At 35.7% G+C, this 26,611-nt stretch overlaps 1 protein-coding gene across 3 annotated transcripts in view; it reads left to right on the top strand.

The window, feature by feature from the left end:
- Positions 1-454: 454 nt before the first annotated feature.
- The window catches only part of LOC131034649 (probable transporter vicT), a 203,985-nt gene continuing 177,828 nt past the window's right edge, over positions 455-26,611 (top strand). The window contains exons 1-3 of one of the 3 annotated variants that reach the window (XM_057966212.2): positions 455-985; positions 11,552-11,705; positions 12,779-12,953. In XM_057966212.2, coding sequence (XP_057822195.1) covers positions 626-985; positions 11,552-11,705; positions 12,779-12,953 — 689 coding nt within the window. In that variant the 5' untranslated portion in view covers positions 455-625. The remainder of the gene's footprint in view (positions 986-11,551; positions 11,706-12,778; positions 12,954-26,611) is intronic. The other 2 variants (XM_059221844.1, XM_057966211.2) reach the window with 2 other exon arrangements.

Genomic DNA, 26,611 nt, shown 5'->3' with positions numbered 1-26,611 from the left:
TTATAGTTTGTAGTTTTTAAAGGTGGTTGACAGTTGCTATAGATTGGAAAAACTTATGCACCTATTAATTTATATTTTTCTTACTTATTCCTAATAATAAATCTTTTTGATTTGTTCATATTTTTGAATGTTAAATATTTTCAAATTTTATTATTTTAGATTTTCTAAGACATCTCTCGACATAATCTACATAGCTTTTTCAAATATAAATATACGAATTACTAAAATAAATTCAATATATAATAAAAATTCTAGATTTCAAAGAAAAACAACAAATAATATATATAAATAAATAAAAATTCATAAATTTTATAAATGTTTAAATTATTGTTGTACCGGCAAAATGTCAATAATATGAACAGTTCAATATTAAATTGGCAAACTAATTATTATATATATATTTTTTCAAAATATTTTCTTTGATATAAAATGTGTATTTTTCAATTAGATGTCTTATAAATATTGGACCTTAAAACTTCCCTGGTTCACTGTTGTGAGCCAATTAACTTCCCCATTAAAACCCGTTCTTGCAGATGAACAATAATCTTACCTACGCCGTTGGAAGCATTTTCAGTCCTTTGCCTAAAGGAGGCGTTAGTAGCTACTTTTCAGACAGAATCGAAAAATGTCTTCTACCGTGAGCCAAGCATCTGAAGCCACTTCAGCAGAAGCTGAAATACAGCCCTGTTCTGAAGTGCTAAAGCAGACGAGTCTCGAACTCCCGACTTATTTGAGACCTTCCTCCTCTTTCAAATCTCCCCGGCACTCGTCAAGCCCTAAGAACTTTACGGATCTCACGTCTGTCAATGACAAAACAATTCACGACAAAATGGACGCAGATCCTCTGCCTGACGACGAAATTAGGCCTCTGCTCTCTCCTCCGTCAGCTGACGCTAACTCTGTTGTTGGAGTTGTCATCGATGCAGGCGTTACACGGCCTTCAAAGATGTCGATATTTTCTGTGCCTTATGGAAGGCCTAGAAAGGTAAACACAATTATTTTATGTTTTGCCTGTAAATTTTCTGGTACGTATTTGTATCGCTTAATTTTCAATGAAAATGTATTTACATAATGTCAAGTCCTCATATTGTATTTTATGTTTTATATTTTGCTGATTATTATTTTTAATTTCTCACTAAAATTTTAGGCAAACAACTTTATTAAACCCTAAGCAAAATTCCTTACATATGTTACCGCCTAGGCTACAAGCCTACAATCTTTTTTTTTTAAAATTGAACAAGCCCTCAAATTCTTAGTCTAAATCATTTTATGTTCAGTATTTCATCTTTTATGTTTTACCGTGTAAAATTCTTTATTGAAAGTTTAATCAACAGCCCTATCAAATCTAACAAACAACTCTTACATCAAGCCTCAGTCCTTATATATTTTACTGCCTGAGTTACAAATATTGTTTAGGATATTATTGGATTCACGTTCGTGTTACTCCTCTAGGTGTCTTCTATGTTTGATCTTGTTCTTATAACAGTTTTAGTTGAAAAACTTGGACTCAGACAGACAAAAAATTGACATATCACAATTTCTTTAAAATTCTGGTTTGATAAAAAACTTGTGATTTTTCTTTTGACAAAACTCAGGAAAATCATTAAATATTAAAAATAAAAATACATCAGTTTGTAAAACTATCTTAAAAAACAAGCGTAAAATTGAATTTTTAAATTTCATAAGTAGCCTTCCCTTACTTTATAGATCAAAATATAAGTTCAATTCATATTACATTGTCACATGATTATAAATTACATATCCACATTAATATATTACAAATTTTATCCATGGACAACATGGGTTCAAAAGAATTTTTCAATTTTTTCTTTTTAAAACCAAGGTGGGCATTTGAGGGTGGAACCCATAGTGGAGTTGATGGATGATGTCCCATTTGGGGGCTTGAGCACATAGCCCTTGGTGGGGTTGAGGGGCAGCATCCCTTGTAGGTGGTTTGAGGGTAGAACCCCTAGGAAGGTTTGAGGGCAACATGCCTAGCCTTTACCCTATCGCAAAATAGGGTGGGTCGAGGGGTGGAGCCCCAATGCCAAGCCCCAATTAAGGCCCTTGAGACCATGCAAACTTTCATAGTGCATGCTTGAGGATATAAAACAACCCAAATGCTCAAATGAAAATGCAAAAAATGAGGGTTTTTCAGATGGAAACAATTTATGAAGAGTTTTTGATGTTGCAAGTTTTTGTTAAGTTATTAACTTGTAATTTTAAATGGCTTGTGAGTATTCATGAGTCATGCAAGTTTTCTATGAATTTTTCAACTATGGCTTATAGTTATTTTGTAAATTCTTTTGTGAAAAGTTGGTCAATAACTATATTAGACCCTTAGTTGATTATTTGATATCCTTTCATTTGACCTACATGGTTTATTGCTTATTTTGTAAATTCTTTGCTAAAAACCTATGTTACTAGGTTCCTTTGAACTCTCACTCCCCCATTATTCATTGTTGTTTGTAACTTGGATAATGTATGGGTTTGGATTTCCTTAAGGCAACATCCGAACCCACTTAGGACTGGGCCCCATCCTAAAGGGTAACGTGGCCCAAGGTTAAGCCCAGCCCTATCCTAAAACCCCACGCTACAATAACAAACATTGGCGCCAAAATGGAAGAGGCCGACTTGCAAATTAAAAGGTTAAAGATGCATATAAATAAAAGACACTTTGCAAATCAATTCCACTCATCTTCATTTTCAGCGAATTAGCTCTGCCTGATAAGTGCGAACTTACCCTTGGAGGGTGCGAAGTTCACCAAACTTATGCGAACAATTCTAAAGGACAAAGACAATTTTGGCGCAGAGATTAGAAGTGTAGATCTGTCATTCAAGAAGGATTCAGATTTGTCAAGGAAGCTAAGTATTGTACTTGTGCTATCAAGAGAATATATAATCTGACTAGAGGGTCTTTAATGCTGGGTTTTTCCTCCTTGGAGGTTTTCCCAGGGTATTTGTGTTTGTCTCTTGTTTACTTCCTTCATTTCTGATTTTATTGAATTATGACTTACTAAAATGCTACAAATCTGATTACAATCTAGGGCATAATTAAAGGATATAAATCTGATTAACAATCCTAGGGTATAAAATTACATGGTATTAGAGCCAAGGTGTCACTAACTTCTGATTTTAGTAAATCATTTGTTGCATATAGCTGCTGTGTGTTTTCAAATTAAAAAGTCAGGTTTGAAGGCTGAAGATAGATTTGAGGGAGCCATTGATTTTGCTGCTTGGAAGGTCCGTATTCTATTGATCCTTGAAGAGAATGATCTGCTGAAATTTGTAGAAGAAGAAGGGCTGTCTCCTCCAGAAGATGCTGAAGAGTTGAAACAGTTCAAGAAAGATTCCCTCAAGGCTAGGAGGATCATAATTGAGTCCGTCAAGAATCATCTTGTCACTGTCATATCAAAGTTTGTGTCTGCCAGGGAAATGATCAAACACTTGGAAGGGATGTATGAAGTCAACAACCTCAGCAGGGCACTTGCTCTAAGACAGCAGCTTCTTCACATAAAAATGAAAGAAGAAGACTCAATCATAGCCTACTTCATGAAGATCAATGAACTAAAGGACAAGCTAAGCACTCTTGATTGCCAAATCTCGGATAAAGATCTTGTTATGATTGCATTAAATGGTCTAGTTGATGAATGGGAACCATTCATTCGTAGCATTGGTGGAAGAGCTGATTGTCCCAACTTGAGTGTCTTCAATTTGATTGCATTGAAGAGGAATCTCGAATTGAGGTAAGAGGAAAACTCAAGAACTCTCACAAAGATAATCATGTTCTCTTAGCTAAATCTAGGAAAGGTGGACATTGGAAGAAAGAAAAGAGAAGCAAAGATTTTAGATCCTCCTCCTATGATCCAAGGAAGAAGTCAAGAGATTCCTCTCACATTCGTTGCTTCATATGTGATAAGTATGGTCACTATGCCAGAGATTGTCAGAATGATCCAAAGGAAAGGGAAGTCAACTTAAATGAAGTTGCCGAACAAAGTGAAGATTATCTTCTTATCTCTGCTCTATCCAGCAATGTTCCCACGGATAGCAATACATGGATACTTGACAGTGGTGCCTCCAGATACATCTCAGGTTTTCGTGAGCATCTCTCAGATCTGATTGAAAAGGACACCAACCTTCATGTAGTAATCGGTGATGATGCTCGATACTCGGTAAAAGGTTTTGGTACTACCTCTTTAAAACTAGATTCTAGTATTTCCTTACAACTCTGTGATATTCTATTTGTACCTGGTATTAAAAGAAATCTTATTTCCATTTCTGCCTTAGAAGATAAGGGTTTGCAAATAGCATTTTCTGAAGGGAAAGTACTCGCTTGGCCTAAGAAATCTAATTTCAAATCTGCTCGTATAATTGGAAATAGATGTGATAGTTTATATAAGCTTGCAGCTAATCCAATTCAAGCTCTCATTCATGAGACCCCTGAATCATGCGAGCTATGGCATAGAAGACTGAGACATCTACACTTTCAAGCTCTTCCCACTCTCGGTAAAATGGTTAAAGGTATGCCTAAACTTAGTTTATCTCATGATGATGCTTGTAAAGGTTGTGCAATGGGTAAGAATGTGAAGAATCCTTTTCATAAAGGCGATAGTAGGGCTAAAGAAAGTTTAGAATTTATTCATTTAGATTTATGTGGTCCTATGTCTGTAGCATCTCCTAGCGGTTTCCTATATTATGTTATCTTCATAGATGATTTCTCTAGGAGAACATGCATCTATTTTCTTAAATCTAAAGAGTCTGAAGAAGTCCTCAACAGATTTAAAGAATTCAAAGCCTTAGTTGAAAATACTACAGGAAATCGAATTAAATGTTTGAGGTCTGACAATGGAGGTGAATACACCTCAGGTAGTTTCTATGACTTTTGTGTTAAAGTAGGAATTAAGAGGGAGTTCTGTGTTCCCTACAATCCTTAGCAAAATGGAGTTGCTGAAAGAAAGAACAGGACCATTGTTGAAGCTGCAAGAGCCATGATTCCTGATCAAGACCTACAACCTTTTCTATGGGCGGAAGCATCCAAAACAACAATTTATATTTAGAATAGATGTCGTCATCGCGCCCTAAAGGATGTGACTCCTGAAGAAGCCTTTACAGGAATCAAACCTGACATCAGTCACCTAAGGATATTCGGGAGCCCGGTGTATGCTCATGTGCCTAAAGAAAAACGAACCAAATTGGATCCATCTGGAAAGAAAGGCATCTTAGTGGGATACAACGAATCTTCCAAAGCCTTTAGGATCTACATTCCAGGTCAAACGTATGTTGAGGTAAGTAGAGATGTAACTTTTGAAGAAGATATTGCTTTCAAAAGATCTAAAGGTTCATTATCCAACAATAATGATATGGTGATTGAAAATCAAGATTCAATAGTTGATGCTAACCCTAAGATACAGGAGGAGTCTACTGACCTTCCAGATTAGGAAGTTCAGAATGACCCATCAGAGCCTATGCTCTCTACCGATATACCTCAGGATATTGTGGTCTGCAAGAAGAGACCACTTTTGGTTAGAAACACGATTCAAGATGCTGAAGGTTTTGCTGTTCCCAGAGGAGCCTTTAGAGATAGCAAGAGATTCCAAAATCATGCCAACTGCATTTCTGTGATGTGCAATATCATTGAGTCTGAACCTCACAATGTTGAAGAAGCTATGTCCCATTATGCTTGGAAATTAGCCATGGATGAAGAGTATGGGTCTATCATCAAGAATGATGTCTGGGACATTGTACCCAGACCCAAAGGTAAGTTTGTTGTTTCCTCTAAATGGTTGTTTAAAATTAAACATAATGCTGATGGTAGTATTGAAAAATCTAAAGCTAGGTTTGTAGCTCGTGGTTTCTCTCAAAAGGAAGGAATAGATTATGAAGAAACTTTTGCCCCTGTTGCTAGATATACCTCTATTAGATCTATAATAGCTATTGCTGCAGCCAAAGGTTGGGAGTTGCATCAAACGGACGTTAAGACAGCCTTCCTCAATGGTGTCATTGAGGAGGAAGTCTATATTGAGCAACCAAAAGGTTATGTAATCCATAAAAGAGATTCTCATGTTTGTAGGTTGAAGAAAGCCTTATATGGGCTCAAACAGGCTCTTCGTGCTTGGTATGAAAGAATTGATAAGTACTTACTAAGCTTAGGATTTTGCAAGAATGATGCTGATGCTAACATTTACTTGAAAGTTTATAATGATGAGATGCTTATTTTAGTTTTGTATGTGGATGATTTATTTCTCACTGGTGAAAGTAAATTAATCATAAGATGTAAGAAGGAATTAGCCTCAGAATTTGAAATGAAGGATTTAGGTCTAATGCATTACTTCTGAGGGTTAGAAGTATGGCAAAGATCCAATGAAATTTTTCTAAGTCAAGGAAAATATACTATTGATATTTTGAAAAGATTTAGAATGATAGATTATAAACCTATGCATACTCCCCTATGGAATCTAACTTAAAGAAGTTAAGTGTTTCTGCAGCTAACTTTGATTTTGCAGATCCATCTGAGTACAGGCAGTTGATTGGTTCCCTGATGTACCTAGTCAATACTATGCCAGATATCTGTTATGCTGTGAATGCTCTCAGCTAGTTCATGAGCTTACCTAAACTTGTTCACCTAGTTGCTGCTAAGCACATTCTAAGATACCTGCGTGGCACAATTGGTTATGGACTGAAGTATTCACTTAATACCTCAATCCTCTTGGAAGGCTACTCAGATTCAGATTGGGCAGGAAGTGTCAAGGACAGGAAAAGTACTTCAGGTATCTGCTTCAACTTGGGCTTTGCAGTGATCTCTTGGGCATGTAGAAAGCAATCTTCGGTAGCATTAAGCACTGCAAAAGCTGAGTACATTGCCGCATCTGTTGCATCCAGAGAAGCAGTGTGGCTTCGCAAGCTCCTTGTTGGATTATTTGGTCAAGCTAGTGGTCCTACCACCATTCATTGTGATAATCAAAGCTGTATAAAGATGTCAGTAAATCCCGTATTTCACGATCGGTCCAAACATGTGGAAACACACTATCATTTCATTCGGGACATGGTGCAAAGATGCACCATTCATCTAAAGTACATTAGCACAAATGAACAGATTGCGGACATCCTTACCAAACCGTTATCCAGGGTGAAGTTCAAATACTTCAGAGATAGACTTGGTGTTGTGGAAAACGGAACCCTGATTGAGAGGGAGCGTCAATCTCAGTGACTCTATCTACAACACTTTGAATCATTCTTTGCTTGTGTGCAAGAATGAATTATGTCCAATCTATGCTTGTGTGCTAAATTGTAATTCTGTAAAGACCCACTTGTATATTACACTTTCTATGCTTGTGTGCTAGGTGGAAGATGTAATTCTATGCTTGTGTGCTAGGTGGAAGATGTAATTCTATGCTTGTGTGCTAGATGGAACTCTAAAGGTTCAGATTATGTATTCTCTTCTTCCCTAGTTAAGAGAGAGTGTTGTTTGTAACTAGGATAATGTATGGGTTCGGATTGCCTTAAGGCAACATCCGAACACACTTAGGACTGGGCCCCATCCTAAAGGGTAACGTGGCCCAAGGTTAAGCCCAACCCTATCCTAAAACCCCATGCTACAATAACAAACATTGGCGCCAAAATGGAAGAGGCCGACTTGCAAATTAAAAGGTTAAAGATGCATATAAATAAAAGACACTTTGCAAATCAATTCCACTCATCTTCATTTTCAGCGAATTAGATCTCCCTGATAAGTGCGAACTTACCCTTGGAGGGTGCAAAGTTGACCAGACTTATGCGAACAAGTTCTAAAGGACAAAGACAATTTTGGCGCAGAGATTAGAAGTGCAGATCTGTCATTCAAGAAGGATTCAGATTTGTCAAGGAAGCTAAGTATTGTACTTGTGCTATCAAGAGAATATATAATCTGACTAGAGGGTCTTTAATGCTGGGTTTTTCCTCCTTGGAGGTTTTCCCAGGGTATTTGTGTTTGTCTCTTGTTTACTTCCTTCATTTCTGATTTTACTGAATTATGACTTACTAAAATGCTACAAATCTGATTACAATCTAGGGCATAATTAAAGGATATAAATCTGATTAACAATCCTAGGGTATAAAATTACATTCTTATGGGTATAGTTCGGGTCCAAGCTTGGGGCTGGTTCCAGAATAAAAAGGAAAAGAAGAGAAGTTACGTTTTTATAAACAAAAAATATATGTTGCAAGGTTCATGGAAATTGGTTTGCGCACCCGCATCGAGTTTGCCCGGGTGTGCCTAGGGTACGCCCTAGGCATACTTTGGATGCACTTGGGCGTTCCTTGGGTGAACCTGGGGCGAACCCACAACAAAACATGTCCAATCACTTTAAAAAGTGACAAACATTTTTTTGCCTAAACCCTAATTAGACTCTAAAAGGTTCATTTCGCCTAAGACAAACCTCATTTTGTCTATTCACTCTCTTTCTTTCTCTTTTTGCCATTTTGAAGGGCAGCTAGTTATTTTCGAAGGGGATCGATTGTGGAGTGGCTGATGAAGGAAGACTTGGTTCATGTTCATTCCAATTTGCATCTTCTATCACATAAGGAACACCACTACAAGGATGGGTCAACGAAGCATTGGAATGTAACCCTTGAGTATATCAACTTGGATGCAACTATAGATGATCTTGCTAGAGTCACTATGGGTGATGATGATACCTACACATGATGCACCTTGTGGGAGTGGCATTGCTTTGGGTTCAAATGATTTTGAACTTGAAGCAGAACTTGAAGCAAACGATGAGGATCTTGATCTAGATCCTTTTGATGATTGATGAAGATAAAGGACAATTATTATTTTTGATTGTCAATTTTGTAATTGTAATGATTTTCATTTGAATCGTGAACCTAGACCTATATCATACATTGATAAATATTATATGGCATATGACATAATATGATAATATTGAAATTCTAGACTATGAACTGGCATTTGTCATTGATCAATGATGAAGTATCATACTATCAAATGTATTTAGTTTTACAATTCTGTATATTTCTTTAAATTTATATACATATATAAATGTACGAACATACCCAAGGGTAAATTTTTTTTTGCCCCTATCCATTTATTGGGTTCTCGTACTCATACTCATGCCCAAATCCATATTGGGAACCTAGCGAAACATGCTTGCATACATAATTTTGCCTTGTGAAAATTTGGAAAATGGCATGAACCATGAAGGTTTGTGTGGTATCAAAGGCCTTAATTTGGGGTTGGTGGGGGTGGACTTTGCCCCTTGATCTCGCTATGTATAGCAACAAAGAACGCGCTAGGGGTCTTGCCCCCAAACCCCACAAGGGGAGTTGCCCATCGACTCCATTGGGAGTGTTGCCCGTAGATCCCCATGAGGGGTGCTACTTCGTTGGGTGTGTTGACCCCAAACCCCCATGAGTGCTGCCGTGGGGGTCCCCACTCTCAAACCTCCTCTAGTTGTTATGATCTCTTGTCATATAAGAAACTTGATTACAATGAGGGGGTTACAAGGAATTGCGATCTAACTCTTGGGTGTGTTGACTTAGATGTTATCGTTACTCAACTTGCCAAAAAATATTTTTAGATGAGGCAGCTTGTACAGTATATAGCTTGTGAAAGTGGCATTGTAACTTATTGTGGTTCAAGTATTTCAACCAAACATTGACTTTGATGCTTTTGATGAAGAGCGATATGAAGATTATTAAACATTGATTGTAATTTTCATTGTGTATTGACATTTGACAAATCATTGAATTATGAATTTATGAGTATTTTCATTTTTGCAGATTACGAGGTATATAATTTTTTCTATTGGCACTTATGAGTATCATTGTTTTATATTATATAATTTTAAATTTTAATATGTATATTATATAGTTGAACTTGTACCCATACCCAAGGAATTTTTTGCCGTACTGGCATACTTGGTACCTGCACCTGTACTGGAATCAGTAACTTAGCTGAGAACCTATGTTAACAGGTTTTATAGTATTGCCCCCCCCCGTATTGGTTTTGGTCCTGGTTTTGGTTTGGTATGACTTGGGGTTCACGGAAAGTTCAGCCTAGGCATCCTGAGTCAAACCCAATGAAGGTTCATGCATCATTAGTTGGTTTGGTGGATTGATCTTAAGATATCATTATTTATCCATGTTTTGTTGATATTTACCAAATTGTTCTTTATAATTCCTTATTGGTTGTGATTTTGGGTCATATTTTAAGGTCATTTTTTTTTTTTTTTTTTTTCTGTATTACTTTTTGAAAGAGCAACCTATATAATCTTTCCCTGAGATTTCTTTATTCCAATCCATACTTACTTGGAAATGTTTAGAGTATTGCATTACAAGATCACCACTGTTTTCACTTTTTTGATCTCATCTTTACTCTACATTCTTATTATGAATTAATGCCAAAATCTCTATTGAAATCCTTGTTAAGATTTTATATTTTGCTCTATGACAATGCTATTGCTTCTACATTTGGACAAAACCATAATATCTGAATGAACCATGTGATATAGCCAAAAAAAATGATACACTAGAGTATCCAGAAATCTTTTCGGTTATGTGACAGATTACAGACATGTACAAAGGAAGATGAAAAAACCATTGGGGTTTGCCTCAAGTGACAGGAAGGCTCCTTTTATTTTCTGTTGTAAGGTGTTAGTTTGTAGCAGCAGTGTTGCTGCTGTTGTTGGCTGTTGGCTGCAATGCCATGTTTACAATTTCAGTTCATTTTTTTAGTCCCATGTTAAATTTAACTAGTTTAACGTCTGTTTCAAGGCCTAATGTACATCTATATACAATTTGTACATATTGTTTTGATGTTTGTAAAACTTGACATTGTATTTTTAACTTTTGATAGCTGCAACAGTGACATGTAAGTAGAAGGTAGGCACTTCTTCAAAGGTTAATTTGATTATCTATTTGAAATTTATGGTTTCTTTACTTTTCAAGCTTTGAAAGTTATAAATATTAATTTGTTCAACTTTCATGTGAACTCTATTGTTGTGTACTAAGGCTTCTATAATGTATATGTCAATATGCTGAATGCCTTATCATTGTAATGATGTTATCAATGTTATCATATGAATATTTGAAATTTTCTTTTATTTTTAAATTTTCCCTCTTTTTTATGTAGCCGCTCCCTTTGCCACTCTCTACCGTCCCCATAATTGGCCTCAAAAAATCCATCCCTGAAATACATCCCCTGTCTCGGGAACTTGGTGGAACATAGCCACCCACACATGCTAACTATGCAAGCATGTGCAGCGACATGCACACTTGCTCTCACACACACAAACAGATGCACACATGCACATGTGCACACCCATATGTGTGCATGTGCATACCCATATGTGCATGTGCATACATGCACACCCATACATGCCGTGCATTTGTGTACGTGCTTGTGTACTTATAGGCACCCACTCTCTCTCTCTCTCTCTCACACACACACACACACATTAAAAATGCTGCACCTATGCTCTAGGTAATTTTCTTAATTGATTTGGTTATGCAACTAATGGAATCTGCATAAAATGTGCTTGCATTTGTTTTGCAGGAAAAAAGGGACAAACTAACAGAATCAAAATTTTCAAGCTCGGATGACTTTCTACTATGGGCATGGGGTGGATCAAGACATTCGGGAGTTATTTGTATGGCATTCTCATCATTTATCTACAGTATAATGGGGCTTTTGGTGGAGAATTTTGCAGGTTTGTAATTCACTTTGGAAATATGCTCTCTGCAATAACTAACCTTCTCTCAGTTAGTGTGGCTGAATTGGCCTATGTTTTCTTGTTGCATTTGGAAGCAAAGTATTTCGTTTGTGCTGTCAGTTTGGTTTCATTTGTACTGAACATTCTATTTAGCTTTATGGATACTTATCTGCTCTGTCCATTTGTCTGCTGCAAAGCTAAACATTTCGTAGATGCATCTATGCTTTCCAATACTCAATGCAAATCTAATATCAGATAAATTACAGAGGAAGGGCCTTTGCTTGGTTAGGACCTACTGAAAGATTTGTTCAAATTTGCTTTTGAGTGGAATTTTGGCTGAAACACCTTTTTATTGATAACAGTCCTAGTTAAGGGCTTCTCTTAGTTTTGCTTTGACTTGTCTATGCTATTTTTGAATGACACAGATGCATGCATGTGTAAAGTTTAAACATAGCAAAGGGGTTCTTCTTGCAGGAATTTTTTACTCTGCTCTAGAATTAAAACCTTTCAAATTTTTTCTTACATCCTATGATGTCATGTATATTCTATATGCTGCATTTAAATTCTTTTCCATTGCTATTTAATTTGGTTATGAAGGAAAAATTTGAAAATAGGATATGATTTAAGATAGGTACTAAGCCACCTGAAAGTTCTGGACAAGACAGACCTTATATCTGATGACCAATGTCATGTTTTTATTTATAAATAAAACTTATTTGATGCATTGCAGTTTAGTTGATGCTCATCTTATATATCAGTATTTTTAAAAATAGTCGTTTCCCAGACATCTAATACATTTTGTGAATTGAGCGAGCATATATTTTCCACACTTGTTATTCATTTTGTGAACAGAGTGAGCATCATATGCTTCATATTATGGGTCAAAGAGTTTGACTCAAAAGTAGGCATTAAATACTGATAAAACTTCATATAGTTATATGCTTGCTTAAGGCTCTGGAAAGAGTGATGTTACTACATTGGTTGGTTTATAGTAGTTGTGATCTTTAAAAAAAACTAAATCTCTATGGCCATAGGTTATAACTAGGTTTTAATTTGTAAATGATTAACAGTTACAGAAGTTCCATCTTCCGAAACTATATTTATAAGGTGTGCAGTCATCCTTGTTGCTGCTTTTATCTGGATCAGGAAGACCGGACAACCTTTGCTTGGGTTACCTCATGTTAGAGGCCTTCTGGTTGCTAGAACAATTGCAGGATATCTGTCTCTTTTAGGATTCTTTTACAGGTGAGCTGTTAAACTTTCTCTTATAATTATTTCATGGATATTTTCTTTGCTCAGTTGGACTATCATATTAATTTTTAGGTTTAGTTTGTTTTAGAGCATGGTACTTTTTGTTTGCATTTATATTAGATTCAAAAAATGTTTTGTTCCATCAATATATGGTAATTTTTATTTGACAAGCTTTATATGTCTGTAGTTGTCGCCAGAATATGGCACTTTTTACACATTTATAGATCGTTGACCTTGAGTTTTTTGGGAATCTGTTGTTAATATCCATTAAATGTTGTGATGATGTAAGGTTAAGGCGAGTAATTTAATGTCCCTAACTAGAATTTTTTTAATATTTTCTGATTTTTGATACAAAATACAACTTGGAATGGGAAAAATAAAATGAAACTAATTGCTGAAAACTTGTTGTCAAAACCATCTATGGCTGGAAAACAACTTCAATTTCACATGATATAGCAAAATTCACTTATAGATGACTAATAACCAAAATGAAGATGCTGGTTAAGGTCTTATGTGAAGCGTGTTGTGACCCCTACTTTTTAGGCCCTTTCGGTCTTTTGGCTTTTGTTTGTTGGGTCTTTTTCGCGTCAATCTTGTCAGTCTCCTTGTTTTGCAAATATTTGGGGATCAATTGGATTAGGCCTGCAGCTCGTTTGAGCAAATTTGGCTAAGTCTGGAGAATGTTTTGGCTGTTTTAGGGAACTTTTATCCTTCAGACCTAGATTTAAGGTTTTCTTTTAGGGTTTTTGAAAAACTGAACATGGCATTGGGATTAGGACCGTTTAAGGAATCAACACGTGAAATTTGAGCGAATTCTGAGCAAATTTCTATTTTTAGAAAGTTCCTATTTTTTAGGGATTTCACTGCTTCCCGTATTGGTCTAATTTCATCAAAAATCAAACTTACCATTTTCAGTAATTTCTATTTTTAATAAGTTTCTATTGTTAGTAAGTCTCCCTGTGTCCTGTTTTACTCTAACGCTGGGAAAGTCTATTTGTGGCAGTTCCTTTGCAGGCAAGCACTAAAGACTAGATGTTCATGATCATTTCTAAATCCGGAGAGTTGGAAAAGTAGGCTGAAGTGATCAAAATTTGGCTAAGTGTGGGTTCACCTTCTAGGAATGGAAAGCAAAGTGAAATCACTTAAATCTGGAAAATCACCTTAGTTCCTAAAGTGGCATCCGGGAACATTCAAATTGGCAAAGTCAGTTCATCATGGAAAATGAAGAAAATTGAAAATTCCTTGACATGTGACATTTAGTGCCCAAGTCAAGGAGTCTGGCACCAAATCCATGGTGACATGGAAATTGTGAAAATCAAGAAATTCCTCCTTCAGGTGAAATCAGCTCCCTAGACTATCAGGTGGGCACCAAAGTGAGGTAGGCATGGAAAGGGCTAAAAACCTCAAATTCCTTCCCCAAGGCAAAATAGCGCTCATGCTAGAAGGAGAGCGCTAAAATCACAGTGCCTTGGAAAAGAGTAAAAGGTCAAATTTCCTTGACTAAGGAAAAATAGCGCCCAAGTCCTCATCGGGGTGCTAAATCAAGGCGGTCTTGGAAAATGTGAAAGATGTAAGAATCCTTGACCAAGTGGAAAATGCGCCCAAGTCAGAGCAAGGGCACCAAAATAGGTTTGCCATGGAAAGTGCAAATAGGATGGAATTCCTCCATGACAATTCAGCGCCCTAAGCATGGAATGAGTACTTAAAATGATTGAGGCATGGAAAACTTGAAAATAACAAAATTCCACCACCAAGTGCTTCTAGCGCCCAAGGAAGAGGGGAAGGCATCAAATCAAGGTCTCCATGGAGGATCAAAAATCACAAATTCCTTGCCTAGGTTGAAATAGCACCAAAGAGTCTGGAAGGGCACCAACAGTGATTGGCTAGGGAAAATTCCAAACATTCAAAATTCCATCACCCAAGCAATTCAGTGCCTAGGCAGGGGGAAGGGCGCCAAAGTGAGGTGGCCTTGGAAAGTGTAGAAGTCTTGAATTCCCTCACCAAGAGGAATTAGCGCCTAGGACAAGGAGAAAGGGTTGAAATGGTTTGAGGCATGGAGAATTCAAGAAAAAAATCAAATTCCTTCATCAAGCAAATTCCACGCTCAAGGATGAAAGTTTTTCCAAGGCAAAGAGCAAATTGAAGGTCAGGAATGGTGAAATGTGCCCCTTAAGTTTTTTTCAATTTTTCAACACAGTAACTTCACCCATTAGCGTTAGCAAGATGAAATACTGAGAGCAATACATATTGGCGGTTAGACCAGCCACTTCCACTTTTCAGTGGGATAAAGAAATGTTGGAAATTAACAACTACTTGGCGGTATAACCAGCCAATTACAAATCCAAGAAAACTGATATTGAATAAAGACAATCACTCAACCACTAATTCAACGGGAGGACTGGAAATAACAAACTATCACTCAACCACTTATTCAGTGAGAGGACAAGAGTACAAAATGAAATAGAGATAGGCGGTGAAGCCAACCTCTTCCACTTATGTAGTGGGCAATACAAGGAAGTATAATGCAGTATGAAAATAGACTGTTTCAGTGTTACTAAATACAGTCTTACAATAAGCAAACTCTGCAAGATACTGTCAGTACATTAAAGCTCCAACCTCTAATGGATACAAGAAAGTACTTCAAGAAGCCACAAACAAGAATACTGGAAAACACAAGCCAAAAAGAACACTTCACCAAATCTGATATAGCATATCAGCATTACCAAAAATCAGACCAGCAGCACTGTGAAGCTCATATCTCCATCAAAACACCTCCGAATGAGCTCCAGTGAATTGTAGATGAAGCACAAGAGCTAGGCGGCCAAGGAGGGACAAGGAAACACACCACCAAAGGGGTCTCAGCAAGGGCACACTCTCCAAAACAGAAACTTGAACTAGGGCAAACAGCAGCAAGTTCGATTTGAAATATGAAATCAACCACTCCACCAAAATCCACCGAAGTTTGGGCAAATGGGTGTCAAGAGCATATGAAACTTTTGAATCTGTACCCACAAAAATTGAATAAAAGCTCCAACCAGAATGAGCAGAAAAGCGGATCAGCTGTAGGGTTTCTTCACCAATTTATCACACCAAACTTCTTGAATCCACTGGTAATCTCTTAATGAGATCACTCTGTCAGCTAGGAGTTATCTTTCAAACTCGAAATTGAAGATGAGCTAGGAGGCCACGCAACCTTGAAGCCAAGACTCTGAAATCAATTTAGCAGCACTTCGTTATCAAACATTCATGGATACCAAAAACAAGAGCCCGACACTCTTATTTATAGACTATGTGTCTCCAAATTCAAATTCACATTCCCTCCAAATGGACGCCAAACTCAAATGCACATCCACTTCACATTATTTTGAAATTACATTTCATTTCCCTTCCTTTACAAGTCAACCTTCACATATACTTTATAAAAATGACAATAAAATAATAATGTGGCGCCCAAGGTATTTAAGTGAAATATATTATAAAATTAACTTGTTTCTCCATAAGGCGTCCATCTTGCCTAATAAATATTTCACTTTATAAAATATTTTCCCTCAACAATAAATCTCCCAAATCTTATGATATAAAATAATACTTTATCACCTCAAGTCGTCCCCTTCCAAAAATATATGTCGTACGCCTAGGCCAAGGGGGGGAATTAAATATTAAAAATACTTTTTCCATGTGTTGAACAACTACCAAAGTGAGCTGAAGGCCCAAAAATACTGAAAACTGCACTGCCAGAAATAGCCTCTGAACTGGACCATCGAAACTTGCCAAAAATAGCACTGCCAAAAATAGTACTTACTAAAAATAACATACTGCTAAAAATAGTCTGTCCAAATGCATTTTAACCACATTCTGAGCAGCCGTCACAACTTACTATAAATAGTAAGTTCGAAAAAGTCTTCGGATTTGTTTGCATGTCACACCATCGTGAGGCTCTCTAAAAACCCAGAAAAACCCAGAAAAATAAGTTGTCCTCGTTCCCCACTTACTAAAAATAGTAAGTTCGGAAAAGTCCTCAGATTCAATTGCATGTCACACCATCGCAAAACTCTCTGAAAACCCAGAAGGAATCCAGAATCAGAATTGTAAAATTCCAACATGCAAGCCACCAAAACTGCCTAGGAAACCCTAATTTCTGCCTTTGACTGATTAACGGGTCTCGGAATTGGCCAACAATCCCCAAAACAAACTAGAGCAGAAAAGGGGTCATTACAAATGGATAGAAAAGAAAAAATTTTCCCTCTGAATTTAATTTTTTTTTCCATTTTTAGTCACCAAATCTCATCCAAATTTCAAATTTTTTATAGATTTGGATTCGTAGAAGAATTCTCTCTCTCCTGGACCTAAAACCCTAATTTGTGGAAAATCCCTAAAAAATAGGAGATGGTGAAAATTGATGGAAAATCTTCTTCAAGACAGGTAAAGTTCAAAAGCTTCTAGCAAATTCGTCCTGGATTAAGTTTTCTCTCTCTAGGGGTGTCTCGCCAAGTGGCAGCTGAGTCAACGCATGCGGAATCAACAGAGCATATTTTTGCATGCAATCGTTGCATGAAGGCATAATGGCACATTCATTACTGGAATATTTGACCATGGTGGCGGCTAGTTCAATGCATGGTTGTTGCCGTACTTATTGCAGTGGTGGAGCATGTTTTGCATGTAACTGCCTTATTTCGGAGATGATGGAGTGTTTATTACATGTTGGGCGAATCTAAGAGGAAATGGTGCATTTAATGCACAAATGGATGCCATTTTGGGCACGTGAAATTAATTGTATATGGGCATGATGGGCCATTAATTGTTGATTCTCACCTTGTTGCATCATGAGTGGAGAATCTTTTGGGGGAAAACCCTAATTAGGGTTTTGCGTGTAGCCAAGGCTTGAAGCCTATATAAAGGGGCGACCCCCTCATTTGTAAGCAGAGGGAGTTTTGTATGAAATTGTTGCGATAAGTTTTTGAGATAATAACATTGAAACATTGTTCTTTGATGGTGTCCACTTAAGTTATTGTTCAAAACTTGCATGGTTTCACCTTTCTCACTTAGAGTAGAAATAGAATAGTGCTTTGATTTGAATGGCGAATCTAATGGTGTTTGATGAATTTCCATGGTTCATACTTTTTGCATCTTGCTGATTGTAAGTTGCAATGTAAAGTTAGCCCGAGCCCCCAAATTTGTGCTAAGTTCGATTGTGAATAGTCGTTTGGATTGCACCGTGTTGGGTATTCAAATGCACTTTCTCAATGTGAAAATTCTTCAACATCCTCATAAGATTGCATCGGTTCTTGCAGAGTTGTAGTTTAATTTGGCGAAGCAAAGCTTGGTTTATTTGGAATTTGTCCACCAGAGCACTATTTATTGATATCATTGCCCTTCGGAGTAGATTTAGATCCTTCTAAACCCTTTCACCTTTATTTTCAGTTATTTTAGTTTCTTCGAAGTAGAAGCATCACAAAATTGCCATATCCGATGATTAAGTTCCACGCCACAACGAAGAGGTGAAAGAACGATCCAAACGTAAGGCCCCTTGGATTACCAGCATATCACATCTGCCAATTGAGTCACGCCCATTGCATTAAGGAACCTTGGAGTCAATTGTTTGAACTTTCCGCAAACTTAGCACACAATTGCACTTTGATCAAGAGAGAGTAAGGTGACTGTTAGGCAACTTTATTCTGTGTTCAACATAGTCATAAAAAACACATCAACAAAGCGGACAGCAAACTAATTACTCTTTCATACACAATTGCTATCAGGTATGAATAGTCAAAGCTCTCATACATTGAACATCAATGAATTAAACTTTCAAATGCCAACAAACATCCAAGAATGGAACGCTAGGGTATTAAACTTGATTAGATCTGAATTAACACAAATTTATCTTCTTTAAAATATCTTTATTTGATTTGCAACTTGCTAGAGCAGCTTACAATGATTGATACATGCTACCACACACTGGAGGAGCCCTTATTAGGCAAGTTTGATTGTTGGATTTGATTGTAGGAGTGCTAAAGGCATGGTAAGTGACCTGGGGGTTCAGTTGGCTGCTAGAAGCAATCAATCAGTGGTAGCATGTTGTAAAGTGAAAAATTGGGAGCTTAGCCAATTCACCCCGCGGGAAGGGAGATTCACTAAGTTCAATTTTCACTTGATGAAACTTTACATTCAAAAAAGGGGGACGAATCTACTAGATCCAATCCCAAAGGATACAAGGACTGTGAAAGGAAATACAAGAGCAAGGAAAGAAAAACAAAATCCAAGTAAGTTTATTGATGAAGTAAATGTTACCAAGAGAAATGCAAAAACCTTGGAGCAATCACCCAAATGTGAAGAAGGAGGCACAAGAACTTTTGAAAGGGGAAAAGCAAAGAAAAACCCCTTGTGATATTATGAATGAGGCAATGCCTAAAATGTGTGTGTGTGTGTGAGAGAGAGAGAGAGAGAGAGAGAGAGAGAGAGAGAGAGTGTTCAAGAAGCTCTTTGCAATATTGTCATTAAGAAGAAATGAGAGAGGAGACATCTCTTAAATAGAGATGAGGAGAGGAGTTACAAAGTAACTCCCAAATCTATGAATGCCACCATTCATAAAATGTGTGTGCCATGTGTCCACATCCTCTTATGGAGGAAATCTAATATTCCTTAATAAAGGAAAATAAAAGAAATGACTTGTCCTCATACATGTACTAGAGGACAAATTACATGTAGGAATTCCAAAGGAATATCCTAAACTAAATACAAATAAACCTAAGCCAAGTAAAGATTAAATATTCTAATACCCCCCCATAAGCTTTACTTGGGGAGTTTACATCAAACCCTTGAATGGGTTGCAATCCAAGATTTTTACAATGAAATTGGAACTTTTCTTTACAAAGTGGCTTGGTCAAAATATCTGCGACTTGGTCTCCCCCCTTGCAATAGAGGAGTGAAACTTGCTTGTCTTCAATTTGTTCTCTAATAAAGTGGTGTTGGAGAGCAATGTGTTTTGTCCTTGCATGGAAAACTGGATTTTTAGTCAAGGCAATGGCACTTTGGTTGTCACAATACAATGAAGTTGGTTCTTGTTGAGGTAGACCCAAATCTTCAAGTAGTCTTCTAAGCCACAAGGCTTCTTTGGAAGCATTAGTGCATCCTTTGTACTCAGCTTCAGTGGATCCAAGAGAGGTAGATTGTTGCTTTTTACTATTCCAAGAAATTTCTCCTGAACCAACAAAAAAACAATAACCACAAGTAGATTTTCCGTCATTGGGATCTCCACCTAGATCGGAATCAGTAAAACCGTTTAAATTAAAATTTGAATTTGCATCATAAAACAAACCTACATTAATATTTCCTTTAATATATCTTAAAATTCTTTTGACAACTTTAAAGTGTGTTTGTTGAGGTTTAGACATGAATTTTGAAACCAAACCAACACTATAAGCAATGTTTGGCCTAGTAAGAGTTAAATAATTCAAACTTCCAACTAATTGTCTATACAAAGTAGGATTAACAAGTGGAGTTTGCATATCAAGCATTAATTTAGTGCCTAATTCAATAAGAATTGAAAGATGGTGAGCATCATTCATTTTAAACTTATCTATGAGATCTTGAGCATATTTACTTTGAGATAAGAAAATTACTTTAGAGGTTTGCCAAATTTGCATTCCTAAGAAATAATGTAAAGACCTAAATCAGTCATTTGAAATTTTTGATCAAGTTGAAACTTAATATCAGAAATCCAAGTATTGGAACTTGAAGTAAGAATCAAATCATCTACATACAAGATAATAATGATAATATCATCTTCACTATGTTTTATATACAAGTTAGGATCATTTTTACTTCTAATAAAGCCTTGAGAAATAAAGAATGCATTAATCTTTGAATACCACTCCCTAGGGGATTGCTTTAATCCATAAATTGATTTCTTTAATTTACAAACTAAGTGTGGATTACCTTCTTTAATAAAATTAGGAGGTTGAGACATATAAATTTCCTCATGTAAATCACCATTAAGAAAAACACTTTTAACATCCATTTGTTGATAGGCCAATTCATTTTAGAAGCTAAAGCAAGCACAAGTTTAATTGTAGGCATTTTAGCAACAGGAGCAAAAGTTTCAGTATAATCTAAGCCTTCAATTTGAGAAAAACCTCTAGCAACTAATCTAGCTTTAAATTTACTAACTTGATCATTGGCATTCAATTTAGTTTTATAAAGCCACTTGCAAAAAACAAGATTTTTACCATGAGGCAAGGGAACTAAATCCCAAGTTTGGTTAGAAATTAAAGTATCATATTCTTCCTTCATTGCTTTTTGCCAATGTGATTGATTTTTAGCTTGATCAAATGTTTTAGGATCATTAGAATTCATAATAGTAGTCATTAAAGCATAATTACAATAATGAACTCTTCTAGCTTGAATTCTATCCATTCTAGCTAAGTATTCATCACTATCTTGAATTAAAGATTTAAACCATTTAGGTCTTCTTTTAGAAGTAATGGATTCATCACTAGAAGAAGAGTCATGAGGAGTAGAGTTATTATTATCATCATCACTATCACTAGAAGGAATAGAAAGAGATGCATTAGGAGTAGGGTTAAGAGAATGAGGTTGGTCCTCCACAAGCACAACTTTGCTTTGAGAAAGTTCATCATCCTCCACTTTAGAACAATCATGAATGCCTTTTTCTGCAATACAAACATCTCTTGCAACTTTTACCTTGTTAGTAATAGGATTGTAAACTCTATAACTTTTAGTATTTTCATCATAACCAACAAAAATAAAAGGAGAAGATTTAGCATCTAATTTTTTTCTTTAATCCTTAGGTTTGTGAACATAAGCTATGGAACCAAAAATTCGTAAATTCTGCAAATTGGGCTTTCTACCAGACCAAGCTTCTCAGGAGTTTTATTCTTTAAGGCTTTGGTAGGTGTTCTATTAATTAAATAAGTTGCACAAGCCATAGCTTCAACCCAAAACTTGTAATCCATATTTTTTGCATGCAATAAACATCTTGCCATTTCCACAATGGTCCTATGCTTCCGTTCCACCACACCATTTTGTTGTGGTGTATAAGGAATGGTAAGTTCATGTTTAATTCCAAAAGATTTCAAATAAGCATTAAATGCATCATTGACATATTCTCTTCCATTGTCAGTATGAAGAATCTTAATTTTAGAACCAGATTGTCTTTCTACAAACATATGAAATTCAGTAAACACATCAAGCACTTGATCCTTACTATGAAGGAAATATATCCTTGTTCTCCTTGAAAAATCATCAACAAAGGTAAGAGCATGCCTTGAACCTTGGATGGAGGGATTCTCCATGGGACCCAAGAGATCACTATGAACTAGATGCAATTTAGTATATGCCCTCCAAGATTGACCATGAGGAAAGGGTTCCCTATGCATCTTACCACTCATGCAACCATTGCAAACAATTTGAGAAGGAACAATAGTAGGCAATGCATCAACCATATTTGCTTTTTGTATCAATGAAATATAATCAGAATTGAGATGGCCAAGTCTTTCATGCCATATAGTAAAATCAACAGTAGTAAGCAAGGAATACTTTGTAGGAGCAAATTCATAGAACTTGAATAAGTTATCACTATCCATTTTAGTAGTAGCAATAACATGATTAGTTTTTGGATCAATGATAGAACACATGCCCCTATAAAAGTTAATTTTATAATCTTGACAAAGTTTAGGAACTGAAAGCAAATTTGATTTTAATTCAGGAACATAAAGAACATCATGTAATTTCCCATTAGGAACATTCACATCACCAATAGCTTCAACTTTGGAACTATGATTATTAGCTAATTGAACAGGAATATTAGAAGTATCAGGATGCGAAGATTCAAAACATTCTTTATGAGAAGTAACATGCTGAGATGCACCAGAATCATAATCCACTCAAGTGGTTGAGAAACATTATAAGTACATGTAAATGCATGACGAGATGAATTACCATTATTATTACCTTTCTTATAATGAGGTTTATGTTGTTGATTATTTTGATTATTTTGGTTCATGGGCTTTTTACCATTTTGCTTCTTAAAACAATTATTAGTAATATGTCCATCTTTCCCACAATATGTGCAATGTGGTCTTGTTTGAGAATTATTCCTTTGATTATTGTACGAATTATTATGATTATTATTATGAGAATTGTTATGATAGGATTTAGAATGAGATTGATAATTAGAAGACTTGTGATTATTATTATGATTATGATTATTATTATTGGATCTAAAATTATTATCATTATTATGATTTTTAGACATAAAAGCATGTTCACTACTTTTAAGAGTACCAAATTGAATTAATTTAGCTTCCTCTTGATGTAATAAATTACGAAAAAGATCATAGGTTAATTGAGTAGCTAAACTAGGAATAGCAAGTTGAGCATGAATATTCGTAATAAATTGTTGAAATTGACGAGGAAGACATTTTTTAAGAATAAGATGAATTAAACGTAAATTAGCTAGAGTAACTCCTAAACTAGTTAATTGACTATTAACAAAATCAAACTTTAATAAGAATTCATCCATAGTTTTAAAATCTGTATACCTGAGATCTTCGAGTTGATCTTGAAGCTGAATTTTTCGGGATTCATTTGAGCTATCATAAGTTGTTTTTAAAATTTCCCAAGCTTCATACGCTTTTGTACAATTTCCAATTAAAACATACAAATCAGGAACCATTGAAATACCAATTAAACCAAGTGCTTCCTCATTTTGAGCCTTCCATCTATCTTGGTTGGCTTGAGGAGCAGTTGTAGCAGGCTCTAAGGTTTTATCAATTGCAACATCCAAAAGGTGCTTGAAACGAAAAATGAAAGAAATATGTGTTTTCCATGAATGATAATTGGAACTATTTAATTTAATTTCCGGAATTAATGTAGACATGATAGCAAAATAATGGTTAGTAAAAAAAAATTACCCCTTTGATTAAAAAAGACAAAAAAAAATTAACCTCCTTGATTTAAAAATAAACCAGATTTGAGTAATAACTATAACAAAATTTATATAAAAAATTTTTATATTCAAATCTTAAATAACAAATTTAAATTTTTAAAACAAACTTTGTATTTTAAAAGAACTTTAAATCTTTATTAATAATAAAATAAAATAATATATATTAACAAAACTTTATATATTTAAAAAACTTTTTTTTAAAAGAAACTTTATAAACTTTTTTTTCAAAGTTTGAATATAAACTTAACTTTATTATGCATGAATACTTTAAAATTTTTAATTGTAAAAAATCTTATAACTTTTTAAACTTAGAATACACGTGAAAGATAGAGAACAGGTTTTAAACTGAAATTTTTATGAATGAATTTAAAACGTAAGAGAACTAATAATAGAAGCGTAAGAATGAACTGTTACCAATGCAGGGATATTTCAGATATGTAATAAACACGTAACGTTGCTGCAGGATTTGAGGTAGGCGTAAGATGGCAGAAATGTTATTTTTCTTTTTCTTTTTGTTAGCAGAGGCGTGATAGAGGTATTAGGTGCATCAGTAAACACCAAATTGATATCGGTTTATTACTAATGTCGCAAGATAAACAAACAAAAGTTTGGACAGTAGGCTGAGACTTTTCAACTAGAGATAGATAATAGAAGATTAGAATGCAAACATAGATATTAAAATAAATATGTTAACAACAAAATAGAGACTAAGAACCTGCAAATGAAAGACACACAAAGAAATACCAATCTCTATGCGTTATAATATTTGATCATGAACAATATAAATTGCAAATAAATAACACATACAATAACCGATTAAAACTAATAATATGAAACCTCTGATAAATAACTTAAAAGAAGAAAAATGTTAGAGCCTGCGAGTGAATCAGAGAATGTCTTGGTGGCAAGCCTTCCAAAACAAGTTAGGCAAAATGGGTTTAGCGGCAAGCCTTCCAAAACCACACACTCAAACCAGAAACGAGACTTTGGCGGCAAGCCTTCCAAAGCTTAAAAAAAACTTTAAACTAGAATCTAAGAAGATTAAACCTGCAGGCAAACTTGTTAACAAGTTTGAAAAAAAAATTAAAATCTGAAATAAAAAACCTGCATAGTAGAAAATATTAGAGAAAGAACTTCTCCTCTCAAGAATGCCTCCAAGAAGGTGAACTCCACAGAATGGTAACCTTCATCAATCTCAACTTGAAACAAGGATTAGAAACCTGCTTTGATACCATGAAAGAAAATACAAGAGCAAGGAAAGAAAAACAAAATCCAAATAAGTTTATTGATGAAGTAAATGTTACCAAGAGAAATGCAAAAACCTTGGAGCAATCACCCAAATGTGAAGAAGGAGGCACAAGAACTTTTGAAAGGGGAAAAGCAAAGAAAAACCCCTTGTGATATTATGAATGAGACAATGCCTAAAATGTGTGTGAGAGAGAGAGAGAGAGAGAGAGAGAGAGAGAGAGAAGCTCTTTACAATATTGTCATTAAGGAGAAATGAGAGAGGAGACATCTCTTAAATAGAGATGAGGAGAGTAACTCCCAAATCTATGAATGCCACCATTCATAAAATGTGTGTGCCATGTGTCCACATCCTCTTATGGAGGAAATCTAATATTCCTTAATAAAGGAAAATAAAAGAAATGACTTGTCCTCACACATGTACTAGAGGACAAATTACATGTAGGAATTCCAAAAGAATATCCTAAACTAGATACAAATAAACCTTAAGCCAAGTAAAGATTAAATATTCTAACAGACTGAATACTAAGTAGATTGATTGAAATTGGAATGTGTTTGACCCTTTTTTGTAAGTTGAATAGATAAAGTGCTGAAATTGAAGACAAAGTATACGAAAACAGTGAGCTACAGATTCAAGATTTAGTTGTGCATTTGGATCTGAGAAGTTTGAGATGATTTGAAGCTGCTCTGTGAAATTGGGCAAAAGTTGTAGGGATCATGTGTCCGGACAGGGGTGCCCTCCTATCTGTCCTTCGAACTTTCCGCACGTCGAAAAGGGTTTTTCCATCTCTATGAATAAATCTTAATTCCAGAAGTACAATTGCACACCTGTTTCCTGCACACAGAAAGAAGAAGAAAGGGGTTGGGAATAGGGGTTTGCCTAAGTCAAACCTCGGTTTGAAATCAACCTTGAATGAAATACTGCAAATGGTTGAAATGAATGATGGAAAGGCATACCTTTAGATTTGCAATAGATGATGATGATGCTTTGCTTCTTAGATGAAATCACATATGTTGTATGAAATGGCATGAACATGACAAAACCCTAACACACACACATGCTTGCAAATGAATTATGAAATAATGTTGCTCCAATGGATGAATGAAGAGTGTGTAGCCTTGAAGAATGCTTGATAATGAATGTTTGAACACTTGAATGCTTGAACGCTTGAGATCCAATTCTGCCTTCATGAATGTATGATCATCTCCTTATCGTGTGTTATGCCAAATAAGAGGGGAAGACCTCCTTATATACTTGCTCGTCGTTAATTGTTTAATTTTCCGACAAAGGCCAACATAGGGTATTATTTCTCGTTGACATTTGAGATAAGTCCAAGGGAGGCTGCGCCCTATTTTGGGGCAGGATCAAGGTGGCCATGCAAGATGCAAGGTGAAAAATGAAGTCTGGTTGCATGGGGGAGACAAAAACAAGTCCCAGTCA

This window comes from Cryptomeria japonica, chromosome 5, assembly GCF_030272615.1.
Source record: "Cryptomeria japonica chromosome 5, Sugi_1.0, whole genome shotgun sequence".
In the NCBI taxonomy this organism is placed as follows: domain Eukaryota; kingdom Viridiplantae; phylum Streptophyta; class Pinopsida; order Cupressales; family Cupressaceae; genus Cryptomeria; species Cryptomeria japonica.
This window is presented reverse-complemented; position numbering and strand designations above follow the sequence as displayed.